At 37.8% G+C, this 12,560-nt stretch overlaps 1 protein-coding gene across 1 annotated transcript in view; it reads left to right on the forward strand.

Moving 5' to 3' along the window:
* The window catches only part of TMEM245 (transmembrane protein 245), an 86,005-nt gene that overhangs the window by 17,068 nt on the left and 56,377 nt on the right, over positions 1-12,560 (forward strand). Inside the window, exons 5-6 of the mRNA XM_050892749.1 lie at positions 3,784-3,996; positions 9,769-9,938. Of these exons, the coding sequence (XP_050748706.1) occupies positions 3,784-3,996; positions 9,769-9,938 (383 nt within the window). The remainder of the gene's footprint in view (positions 1-3,783; positions 3,997-9,768; positions 9,939-12,560) is intronic.

Consider the following 12,560-nt stretch of genomic DNA (forward strand, 5'->3'; position numbering starts at 1 on the left):
TATATCTATTCTAAATATGTCAGTGATTGTCGAGGTTGATTAATTGCCAGTAGCAGTAACAATGCTTATACTGTATTAAATCAATGATAGAACAATCAATGCTTCATGTTTTTACTGTTCTCCTTACAGTTAAATTCGTTCATGAAAAAACAGGAGGGGAAATAAGCTGTATTGATTTTATAGGTTTTTCTGAACACTGGTGTGTTTCCTTATTTTGTTGTTGAATACTGGTATTTAGTGTTGGGGGTGAGGAGTTTAATGATACCAGTGAAGGTGGTCTAACTTGCTGTCCTTCCTGGTGTCCCAAGAATTTCCAGAGTATACAGCAAATGAGAAGTCCGCAACTTAAGAAGCAGATACCACTGCAGTATTTTGTTAGCTGCACTGTAGGCAAGATTCTGTTGTCTTGTTGGCTTTGAATATGATAGATACTGAAATCCTTAAATGTAGTCATGCCTCTTACCCTCCCTCCCCACCACCCTCTTTGTTTTCTTAAAAAAAAACCCAAACCAAACTTTTTCTCTTGAAATTACAGAAAGATGTGGTTATTAATGAAGGAGTACCTTCATCCTGGTGAAAGACTTTTTCATTAATGATAATAAAATCACTGTTTCATCTAACTCTGAAGATTTTATTCTGATACCCTACTCCACAGAGATACAGATACTTGCCTTCCTGTTTATGCTGCTGTTCCTTTTCCTTTTATTTAAGGAAGAGGAGGAGAATAATTCAAAACGCTATGCCAGCAAGAAGTTGACTTGACAGAGAACATATTGTGTAAAGAAAAGAACATACCTTAAGACAGCCTGGAAAATTGACTTTTTTTGTTGTGTTTATTGTATTCAGATAAATACCATACATTCTGATTTTGCAATAATTCTTCACTGGATATTATGTTAGCCGTTTGGGAAAGACTGTCATACTTTCGTTGGTTGGAAGATAGAAAGGTGTTTTTCAGGTTTCGTCTCTAAAAATATCATGAAGCACACTAAATGGGGTTTTACAGAACCTGAAGTTACTCTAAATCAGTATTCTGGTAGTCCTTTTTTTCCTATTTGTGTTGACAAGGTGCTCATGCCTCGGTTTGCAGAGTGTATCTTGCCAACAAAGTGTGACCTCTTTCATTTGCAAAGTTTGGTGGTTTTTTTGGGTGGGTCAGCTTTGTGAACTGACTTATGGTACAGTCATCTGAACGGCAGTTCTGATGCTAAGGGGTCTGTGTGTTTGTCATGGGGAGAGTACCGGGTCATTGGCAATGCCAGTTTAGTTTGGCTTAAAGTGCTGCAGAACTGCATTCTGAAAAAGCTTTCTTGTCTTGGAATCCCCTAGGAGTTTTTAGTCTTTTTTTCTTTTTCTTTTTTTTCCTTTTTTTAAATTCTTTTTTTTTTTTCCCGTCAGCTCTTTCCCATCTGTGTTTTGCATTCTGCGTACAGTCTGCTTAAGTTAATAGGGAAACTAAGAGAATGAGGCAGTTTAATTGGTACTACTCTTAACATTACTGTCGCTGTTATTTAATTAAGGTTTTCTTCATTGCAAAAATATGTCAATCAAATTTTTCATTACCAAAAGAAGGACTATTCTTTTTTCTTTCATAGAAGTGACTCTACTAAGGGCTTTTGGGGCAAAAAGTGTCGGATAACTTTAATCTTGAGGCATAGACTTCGGCATATTAAATTTCTTTTTCTGTTTTGACTTTTAGCACTTCCTTCCCTTTGATAAATATTTTAGTTTCTGCTTGTTGTCATGTTACTTCTTATGTTTGTTATATTAATTTTGGAGCAAAAAAGTAAAAAGAAAAGTGTTGAGTAAGTTGAATAGATAGGGGAGAATTCTCAATTATGGATATACTGCTTTCAAATTTGTGTTCCTTTAGTGCATCGTAAGCTGGATCCATTTGTGTTTCTAGTAGTACTCTTCTGCTTCATTAAAAATAGACTGAGAAGTACAGGGGAATGGTAGACCCTCTATTTCTTACGACAAAAACACTTTGTCTGTCTTTTTAGGAAAGCTTCTGTTTACAGGTAACTTTCTCTCCCCTTATGAAAAACTAACTGGTGTCTTTTTCTCCGAAGTGTAGTTTGTATATGATAGGGCTGGCCTTCATCCCTTTGAGACGTGAACTGATTTGCCAAGAAGCACTCCACCTGAAGCTTCTACTGTGTTTAGCTGCTTGCAGAGTTCCTTCTTTCAGGTTGCGTGCTGTAATTCCTTTGGGAATATTCTGAAGTTCCACCAAATATTTTACCAGCAACCAGCTGATGTTTCTGTCATCGTCCCAGTGTCTATCAATTGGGAGAATCAGTAGATCTGCCTTATTGTATTAGTGTGGTGGGGAAGTGCTTATAAACTCTAAAAATAGTCCCCCTTACTTGTGGAACACCAGTGCAGATTTCTACAACAAAAGAAGACTGTTCATCCAGTGTGTGAGGCTGCAGAATTTGTCACTTGCCACTACTGTACACGTATGACAAATCTGTCTTGTCTTTTTGTACGTTCTAGCTGTCATGCTGTAGGCTAGGAATGGCTTTAGTGGCACATTGCAGCTACGACCACATGTGTGGAACATGAGTTGTTTGGTTGATATGCATTGTAGTATACTGTAATAAGGTTTGTACAGCAGTTTTTCTTTGTGGGAGGAAAGTGGTTGGTGTTGATGTGACACAAGTCCGGTGAAAGAGTTGTGTTCATTGCTTACCTGCTGCAGTGTGTACCAACGTAACAAATTGCCTTTTATTCTTCAGTATAGAGTAACTTTTCAGGTTTTCTTGTGTGTGCATTCTTCCACCATGGCTGCAAATTTTTCTCAAGTAATGGTGTGTGGGAGTGTGTGCATTTCGCCACCAGCATGAGGCCTCAGTAAAAGTTAATACTGGTGTTCTCAGGAAGAGATTCTACATACAGCAACTGAAAATGGATTTGGTGTCACCCGTACTAGCCCGATAATAGGCAGATGTACCAACTAAAAAGTTAAATAAATAAAATCAATTACTGTGTTCTCTATACAAGAATTTTAATTTGGATGTAATATTTTTGCCTGAAATGACTATTTACTGTTTATTTATAAGTGCCTTTAACACATCAGGTCACATTTTTTAATTGAATTTCACATTTACTAACTTAGAATGAGAGAATGACAACATTTGTTACCCACTAATTTATGCTTGCTGTTGTTAGTAAAATATGTTGCACAAGCAAGTAATTTAGGATCACAGTGTGAGTGCTATGTTTGTAATGTGGTGTTCAGGAAAAGAAAAAGTGTAGTAAGAAATTTGTAAGATACAAGCTGCTTCTTCAATGTATGCTGTATTTTTTTGTTTTGTTTAAATGAGCTTTCAGCAAATCTTAAGATTTCTTTTTGAGTACTTGAAGTACAGAGAAATCAAAGCTTTCTTTTAAGACTTTAGATTTCTTTTAGAAGTGAATTACACTTTGTGTTTTTCAGGGGTTTACGGTTATTTAGAAGCCAAATATATTTTATCAATTTACTTGCAGTGACAGAAGGCCTCTTAGAGGCTGTAGCATCTTTTCTTCTCTCCTTCTCCCGGGACTGCTTGGCATGGTGTTGCAGGATGTAGGAGAGCTTACACAGCCCTGTTCTAACTTTTCAAAATTCAGATCAGTGCCAAGGCTGTCTCTATCTTTTAGAGAAGTTACCAAAAAAACCCTGACACCCCCCCCAACAAAAAAAAAGTTAATTTGGGACTAGGGAGCATACTCTGGTCTGTGGTGAACATTTATGTGATAATTTCCACTTCTTTGTTTGCATTTGTTTGTTTGTATTAGGAGCAACAGAAGGTGATCAGCCTCTACATGCTTCATCATCTTTCTCCTCCTCTTCATCCTCTTCTGGGAGCAGACAAAGACCTGAGATTGGATCTTTTCTTAGAAAAAAGAAAACTAGTGATATTTACTTTGTTACACTTGTGTGGGCCATTGTCATTGTCCAGATCTGGCTAAATTTCTGGATTGTGCAGCTGTTGCCGGTGCCTTTTGCAGGTAATAATCTGATTATTAGAAAAGTATGTTAAATGATGACTTTGGATAGCCTTAGGCTTTGTGTTAAATAAAATAGAAGGAAAGGCTTGTAGGCTTGTGTGAGTTTTAATTTAAAACTTTTTCAAGATCTTTTTTTAAGAACATCACTAACATAGTAATGTTCTTGAACATTATTATGTTCTTGATGAATTGTAGCTTCAAACAGGAAGATTGATGTGCACGGTCTGTTACCATGTAGTGAACAACTCTGTAAAATTGCTTTGTCTGTTAACTATTGTGGTTACCTGGAATAATTTAGTGCCATACCTTTCATTGTAAGAATACTTTTTGTTTAGAATACTTTGTTTTTCTTGCTCTTGATGTCTTGTCTTTCATATTTTTGAACCTATAGATAAAGAATATTTTAGCTGTTATTCAGTACTGAAGTGCAGCTCATGCTAACTTTTAATTTCCATTAAAAATGGGTTGCTAGGCTCTGTGGACAAGTCGCAAGATAAATTTGATTCTAATTCTAGCTCTGAGGTTAATTAGCTTTGTTGCTTCACATCTACATGCATCTGTTCTCTTATATATCAAGCAAGAATGGAGTAGCTATGATAGCTATCTAAAGAGGTTATTTTAAAACTGAATGCCACTTTTTCCAATAGTCTTTTGGGGGGTGAATAGGGAGGATGGGAACTCTGGAAATATGCATGAGCTACTAGGACTCTAAAGGCATTTCCTCCCATCCCCATACTGTAAACAAAGTGAATTTCCCAATATGCTTGGATTTTCTCTAAACTTCAGTTAAAACACTAATTTTCAGCATTTTTTAATGTATCTAACACTTAAATGTAGCTAGTTTCCCTTTTACCAAGTGTGGTGGGTTGGCCCCAGTACCCACCCAGCAGCCAAGTACCCACAGAGCCACTCACTCTTCTCCTGTCTTCCAGTGTGGGCTCATCCATGAGCTGCAGTCCCTTTGGGGAGGTACCACCTCAGGCATCTCTTCATCCCGAGGCCACAGTCCCTTCAAGAGGAGTACCTGCTCTGACATGGGTCCTCCACAGGCCACGGTCCCTCTGAGTGGTGTGCCTGCTCCACCGTGGAGCGCTTCTACTCCCCTGGCCTTTTTATTCCCTGTGTTCATCCCTCTGTTCCCTCTTCCTCTCTATTCACTTGTTCTGTCTGTGTTCCTGTCATGGTTTAACCCCAGCCAGCAATTAAGCACCATGCAGCCGTTCACTCACTGCCCCCCCACCCAGTGAGATGGGGGAGAGAATCGGAGGGAAAAAAGTAAAACTCGTGGGTTGAGAGAAAGACAGTTTAATAGGACAGAAAAGGAAGGGAAAATAATAATAATAATAGAATATACAAAACAAGTGATGCACAATACAATTGCTCACCACCCGCTGACCGATGCCCAGCCAATCCCTGAGCCGCAGTGCCCTCCAGCCAACTCCCCCCAGTTTATATACTGGGCATGATGTCATATAGTATGGAATATTCCTTCGGCCAGTTTGGGTCAGCTGTCCTGGCTGTGTCACCTCCGAACTTCTTGTGCCCCTCCAGCCTTCTTGCTGGCTGGGCAGGAGAAGCTGAAAAATCCTTGACTTAAGATAAGCGCTACTTAGCAACAACTGAAAACATCAGTGTGTTATCAACATTATTCTCATCCTAAATCCAAACACAGCACTATGCCATCCACTAAGAAGAAAATTACCTTTATTCCAGCTGAAACCAGGACAGTTCCCTCCTCCCTCTCCAGTGTTTTCTTAAATGTATTTTCACAGAGGCACCACACCTGTGCCTGGTGGGCTCAGCTTTGGCCTGGGGTGGGTCCGTTGTGGAGCCAGCTGGAACCGACCGTGTCTGGCACAGGGCAGCCCTTGGTCTTTCCCCATGGAGGCCACCCCAGCGGCCACCTTGCTACCAAAACCGTGCGATTTACACCCAATACACAAAGCCATTATAAACCATCCAGTTGTGCATCTGGAAATCGTGACTCCCGCAGTCATGCTTACAGGTTCGAGGGGCTCTGAACTCTGAGAGTCATGGTGAAAGGAACAGCCGCATGTTTGGCTGTGACACTGTAGCAGCAGCTAAAGGGTAATGCGATTGTTAGGCATGTAAGTAGCTCAATACAGGGTAAGAGGAGAGAGGGGTTTGATTTTTTTTCATCCCAGTGTAGTTGCTACAGAAGAAACTGCCCAGTTTTGGTGTCTGGGCACCATGGGAAATGGTGATGGCAGGTTGGATGTAGCTTATAAGTGCATCATAAAAATGATACAGGGATTAGAAAATAAATTTTAGACTTACTAGAAGTAAGCTTACGTGGCTTAATTTATTGAAGAGAAAAGTGAAGGAGTGACTTAACCACTGTTTAGAAACACCTACTCGGTGGGAGGAAAAATAGATGCGATGATAGTTTTGCAGTTAGGCAGACAACAATGACTGGTTTTAAGCTTAAGCCAGACAAATCTAGATTAAAGTGCACATCTATAACTGAAATGGATGAATACTCCTGCTTCCAGTCACTAGGTCTAAATTAGCTACCTGAACAATAAACTCATGCCAAAATAGAAATTATTTTGAGAATGTGACCTGTTGCTTTAGCAGTGACACTGGGCCATTAAGTGCTTTTTCTTGGCATATAACTGAATATAACTAGATCACCACAAAAATATTATGAAAAGGCAGTATAATGATGAACAGAGCCAAATTTAGAACAGTGGATCACATTAAGTGTCAGAAGGTGAATGATGATAACCTGGATTGTTAAAAGAGAGGTGGTATTAAAAATATTTAGTAGTGGAAAATAGGAAAACTTACAAAGCAAGTTTCCTTGCAACTTTAGCACTTCTGAGACCTTAAGGAGAATGCTTCTAGTATGTAAAAAAAAAAAAAAACAAAACCCAACCAACCAACCAAAAAACAAAACAAAACAAACAACCCCAAAACCCAACACCCCTAAAACCTTAAGTAGAAAGGTGTTAATTTCACCAGAGTTCCTTATATTGGTAGACAGGACTTACATGAAGTAGCATTTAGATTATTAGAAGTATCTTGGTACCATTAACATTTTTCGTTGAACGCATTTGCACTTCAGTAGAATGAGATGCTCTTTTAAAATTGCTTAATGTAGAGGGTGGAAAAATTATACCATAATTATACCATAAAATGAAAAGATGAAAAAATTACTTTTGAATCAAAAGCTAAGCAATAAACCAAGTTGTGGAACACTTGTAGCATTTTGCTCAGTGATGTGAGCCTGGGAATCCTGTTATTGTCTCTTTTTAAGATCTTTCATTTACTTCCTTGCTTGTTCTGTTGCGTCCTTTTTTTTAGTTCTATTTTTGTCTTCAGGTCATTTTCTGCTTCCTGGAGATGTTTGGAATTTCTTACTATGCAGCCTTTCTCTTCTTTTGTTCTCATCTTTCTAATAACAGCCCTCCTTTAGCTTTTTCTCTCTTGCCTCTTTTTAGTCTAATATAATTACAGCTGTGTGATTGACTGCAGCACCTGCTGGCATCACCTTTGCAATGAGTGTACGCTCAGTTATTTTAGAAGATACTATTTAAACACTTATTTTTAAATAATAGCAGAAGGTTAGAGTGCCATTTCAGGTATGTTGTTCACCTTGTAAAATGCAAGCTTTCCCTGTTTTGCTGAGCAGCAGTTTGTCTATTTACCACGAGTTACATTTCATTGTACAAAACTTCAGCCTGCAAGTTAGGTGCTGGCACTTGCACTGTATTTTCTCCTTTTTTGTATGTTTGCCACATGATCTTTAGTAGAAAGATTAGATTATTCTATATCTTCAAGAGAATAAATCCCATGTTTGCCACAAGGTGGTGCCAGAGTGTAAGTAAACCAAATGTCAGCAAACTGTTGAATGAGCTCTCCATGAACAAGAAAGTAAACTATTACACAAGTGACTTACAGATAATAGGCCCTTGTGAAACTTTGATAAATGCCCTGTGGACATTAAAAGTTAACCTTTTTGGCTATATGTGTCATTTTACACATGTCCAAGTAGAAGCATGATGTGAATTTTTGAGGACAAGGGAATTACTGTGGTGTTGATGTATGGCAGTAAGTAATGAATCTAGTTTGGAGAATAGTCTTTCATAATAAAAAAAAGCTTTATTAAAAGTACACTTGAATGTAATGATGGGGAATTAAGTATCAAATGTTGGTAGAAATATGATCTAATTGGAGGAGTGCTGCTCGTGTTTTCACAGAAAGTTATTTTACTGTATAAGTAGAATTTTTAACACCGACTAATTTTTGATCTACATGTGACGTTCACTGTTACTAAATTCTGGTTTAAAAAAAAATTATGGAGAAATTAGGAGAATTATGTGATTCTGTTGCTAATAGTTTCACTTTGTTTTCCTTTGGAACCATAGTTTTCAGTATTTGGGGATGCAGTATACTTTTGTTTAGAGGTTTGTGTATAAGTAGTTCATGGCAGGACTGGCTTGTGAGACCTCCCGGTCTGTTACTGCTACATACAATAATTATGATCCTTTAAGTTGATGTATTTTGTAATCATGTTTTTGTGACTGGTATATTTGCATCAATACTACAGTAAAGTCAGTTGTAATACAACTCTTTGTTTATAATGTAAATTAATTAACTCCTTTGTTCTGATGTTAAATTTGCTAGTGGTTTTGGAAGATTGCTCACTTTTCTTCTTTTCAGTGATGAGAAGTTAGGTAATTTGAGTGGTGTAACATTGAATAAAAAAAGAATGTGGCAAATATTTCATGACTGTTAAAGGTCTATCAACTTCAAGGGAAAGTTTAGTATGTATCATGCTTTTTTACTTTTACATTCCTGATTGTGATGATTCACAAGTTTTGCATGTATACTTAGTAAGTGAGGGAGAGCAGTGCCATTGCAGAATTGGAACCATAAGCCTTACGCAAAAGTCTCTGGGCTTTGCTTCATGGCAGGTAAACGGACCTGAGCTTTTATTGCTGTAACTGTAATGCTAGACATTTCTAGCGTTGTTAAGAAGCTCTGTATTTTACAGTGGATATGTGTTAGGAGTGTTGGAGAAAAGCTGTTGTGGTAGCAAAATACTTCTTTTTGGGGGGAAAAAAGTTGTAAATATTTCTTCTGTTGTCTGTTTTTGAGGAGCAGTATGGATTTTTCTGAAGCTTTGTGTGATCATCTTCAAGCCAAGATAAAAAGCTGATCTCAAAGTAATGTTTTTGATATTTAAAAGCAAAATTAATCAGTAGTTGTATTTCAATTGAAGATTCAAATGGACACTTCTTTACTGTGAAATTACACGTGATACGCTGTCAGTCCTTAAAGGAAAGATACAGCTTTAATAGTATCGAAGGCCTAAAACTTAAGAAATGAGGCTGAAAATTTTCTTTTAAGTGTAACATACTGTTGAGTTCTGAGTGTAGTATTTTATGTGTAGTCGTCTGGAGTGGTGTGTGTGTGAAGATATGATAAATCCACTGTACTGGAATCATGGAATGGCACCTGCTTATCCCAGGCCTTGCTCAAGTCTGTTAGCTGCATAATTGGGCAGTACGCAGGCACCTTTCTTCTGCTGCCATCTAAATTCCATGTGGCTAAGCACCGCTGTAAAGCTAATGAGGAGATTAGTACTAAAACCACTTGAAAATTCTGAAAGTGGTTTCTAATGGGAAATAAAACTCAAGAATCTTTTTCTTTCTTTTTCATAGGTCTTTCAGAATGGAATAGATGTGTAGTCTTGTGGTGCTCCTCTGAAATCTCTGATACTTTATTTCCTTCTTGTGGTTACAGTTTGGGCACTTAAAAAACTCGTGGTTCATTTTGGAGTTTTGAACTTCATGGCAAACCATTGCAAAAGTTGGTGGCAACTTGTTGAAAATTTTGTGAAGGAACGTCAGGAAGCTCTTGCTCCGCGGCCCATCAGAGGGCTCGGAAGAGTCATGCTAAAGCTTGACAGTAAGGTATTTCTACTTACTTCCTTAAGCAACCTGAAAGTTTGTTTTATTCTCTGTTCACTGTATGCTGAGATGCTTTAATTCTAAAATAAATGTCTGTCACTAATGGACATGTCTCTCATGTAAAACTACATCTGTTTTATGGTGTATTTTAAACCATGTCTCTTTTGTCAGTCTTCACACTTAAGTACACATTTAAACTGCGTTAAATGATTACATGCAAAGCTTGACAGAAGTCACTTTTTAAATGTCGAGTTAGCTTTAGAAGATTCCTTATCCGAGTAAGGCAAACTTCTCATGGTTTGGTCACCTTACCTGATTACAAAGATTTTGAAGTTAAACTTAATGAGCTTTAATCTGAAGGATGAGACGTTCCTACTTCTGTTGTGAAAACTTAATGTAAAAAGCAACCCATTTTATTCTCTAAGTAGGGCCTGAGCTAGTTTGAACACATTTGTTCATACTGTGTGGAACACAGTGGCATGGTGGTACAGAAGGGAGGCTTCCCTCTGTAAGAGAAGAAATATGTGGGATAAGGTACTTGGGAAGTGCCATAGAACAAGGCTTCTGTGCTCCCTTCCCTTCTCCCCCACTCAAAATGCACCCACATTTGCATTGCAAATTGCAGAGTTGGAAAGCTCCATAAAATTTATGAAGGCTCCTCCATTCATAATTGTAAGTTTTGACTTAACCTGATAGATTATTTTGTTTGTAATAGCTATGCCAGTGTGTAAGAATGTGCTTTCTGTAACTGTGTTGTTGAAGTATTCTCTGCTTTAGAAAAAGCCATTACCTCAGAGTTTCTATAACTGAAGAGATGAACCCTGTAAATACATTTGTCAGAGCATCTGTACCTTGGCAGATCCATCTGCAGTTTATAGCTTTGAATTCCTACAGGAAAAGGAAGAGCTTAAGCCCAGATTTAATGGGTAAATGGATGTCAAAAGGTCAACAAAAGCATTAAAATGGCTGTAGGAAATATGTAACGATTTCACAGAGTTCATTGAGGAAGAATTTGAAAAAGGAAAAGCCTTTCAGAATACAGCAATGAACAAGATAAAGGGGGTTTCCAAAGGTAGTGGAAAGTATTAACATGTTAGGATAAAAGCTTACATTATACAAAGCTTTTCATTAAAAGCTTTTGTTTTGTAAGAAGACTTGCTAGACACGATATCGTATGTATTGTATTTCATGAGTTGTCAAGTTTAGTATCCCTGTATTGCATAACTATATGATATAGTATGCTTCCTAATTCCACGAAGTCTTTTCTCCTTAAAGAAGGTAGGGCTTTTGTCGTAATGTGCAGCAGAACTTCCCACTCTTCAGCTTAAATGTATTTAAGGTCAGTTTATATTCATTTTGTTCTTGTCTAAGCAAAAGAACAGTGTTGGCATAACTCATTTCTCCATCTCCCCTCTCCCCTGTCATTTTTTAGATGACAGTCATATTCCTTCTGAGTCTGTGCTGTGTGGATTAAAGCAGTTCAAGCTCTTCTAGCCATTATAAGAAGGACACTTGATACTCTGCATGATTCTGTTGTCCTCGTTTGTGCCTATTCTAATTACAGTTTACCTGGCTTTATCATGGGTGGCTGGAATTATATGTTGTCTTCCAGTGCTTGTTACACTAATGCTTTCATATCTTTTAAGTTCTACTGGATATGCTTATTCTGTGCATTGTAGGATCATGAATGCATCTTATCTCTGAGAATTTGGGAACCAATGCCATAGGATATTGGCAATTGTGATTTTTGGGGGGACAGGGAAAGGAGAGGAATGAAAATGACATCCTTGCAAGTTTTTTTAGAAAGGGTGATGAGCTGTATTTAAGTTGGATTACCAAACATTTTGGCTTCAGCAGGCACTGTTGAAGAGGAAGTAAAAATATGCAAACACAAAATAGAAATTCATGGAGTAAATTGTTACAGCTTACCTTTTGTGTGTGTGTGTGAGAAACCAAGATTGAAGGATCATTTCCTTTGCAAGTAGATGTTTAATTTTTTCATATTTTATTTGTACTTTCTTTTCCTGGGAGCTGAAGCTGCTTAGTGATTTTTTTGTTGGTTTGGTTTGGTTTGGTTTTTTGTATCCTGAGTTAATTGGAGGCTGAATCTCAGCATCAGGACATATTGGGGCTCTCAGCTAAGTACAACAAACCATTGACAAGGTCTGTTTCACACAAATATCTAGTGGTACTGCTTGGCCTTTTTAAAGTGGTATGCTCGATTAGGAAATAGTTCCAGTTTTGAGTAAAATGTAGTGAGGACGAGGAAGACATCTTAGAATGGCACGTCTTTTTCTCCTAAATGAAGTTTAGAAGGCTAGTGTAGATGGTCCGGAAAATAACCCATTGTGAGAAATTACGGGAGAGTATTGCTCATGCATGCAAATCTTTGAGCTTTACTGATTATGTCTGTTTCTTAATGAAAAGCAGTAAGAAAAGAACTGCTCTTCTTTCCCATTGCTCATCAACCTCTGGTTGTCTTGGAAATGCAGACAAATTTGAACTGAGGAGAAGTTCTGATCAAGAGGAAAGAAAGTAGGACATTGATTTTCATTTTCTTTATAAACAGTAGGTCAAGCTGTGCCTGTATGTGCAGGCCTGCTTTAAATGTGGACTATGGAAATA

The sequence above is a fragment of the Gymnogyps californianus genome, chromosome 2 (genome assembly GCF_018139145.2).
Source record: "Gymnogyps californianus isolate 813 chromosome 2, ASM1813914v2, whole genome shotgun sequence".
In the NCBI taxonomy this organism is placed as follows: Eukaryota; Metazoa; Chordata; class Aves; order Accipitriformes; family Cathartidae; genus Gymnogyps; species Gymnogyps californianus.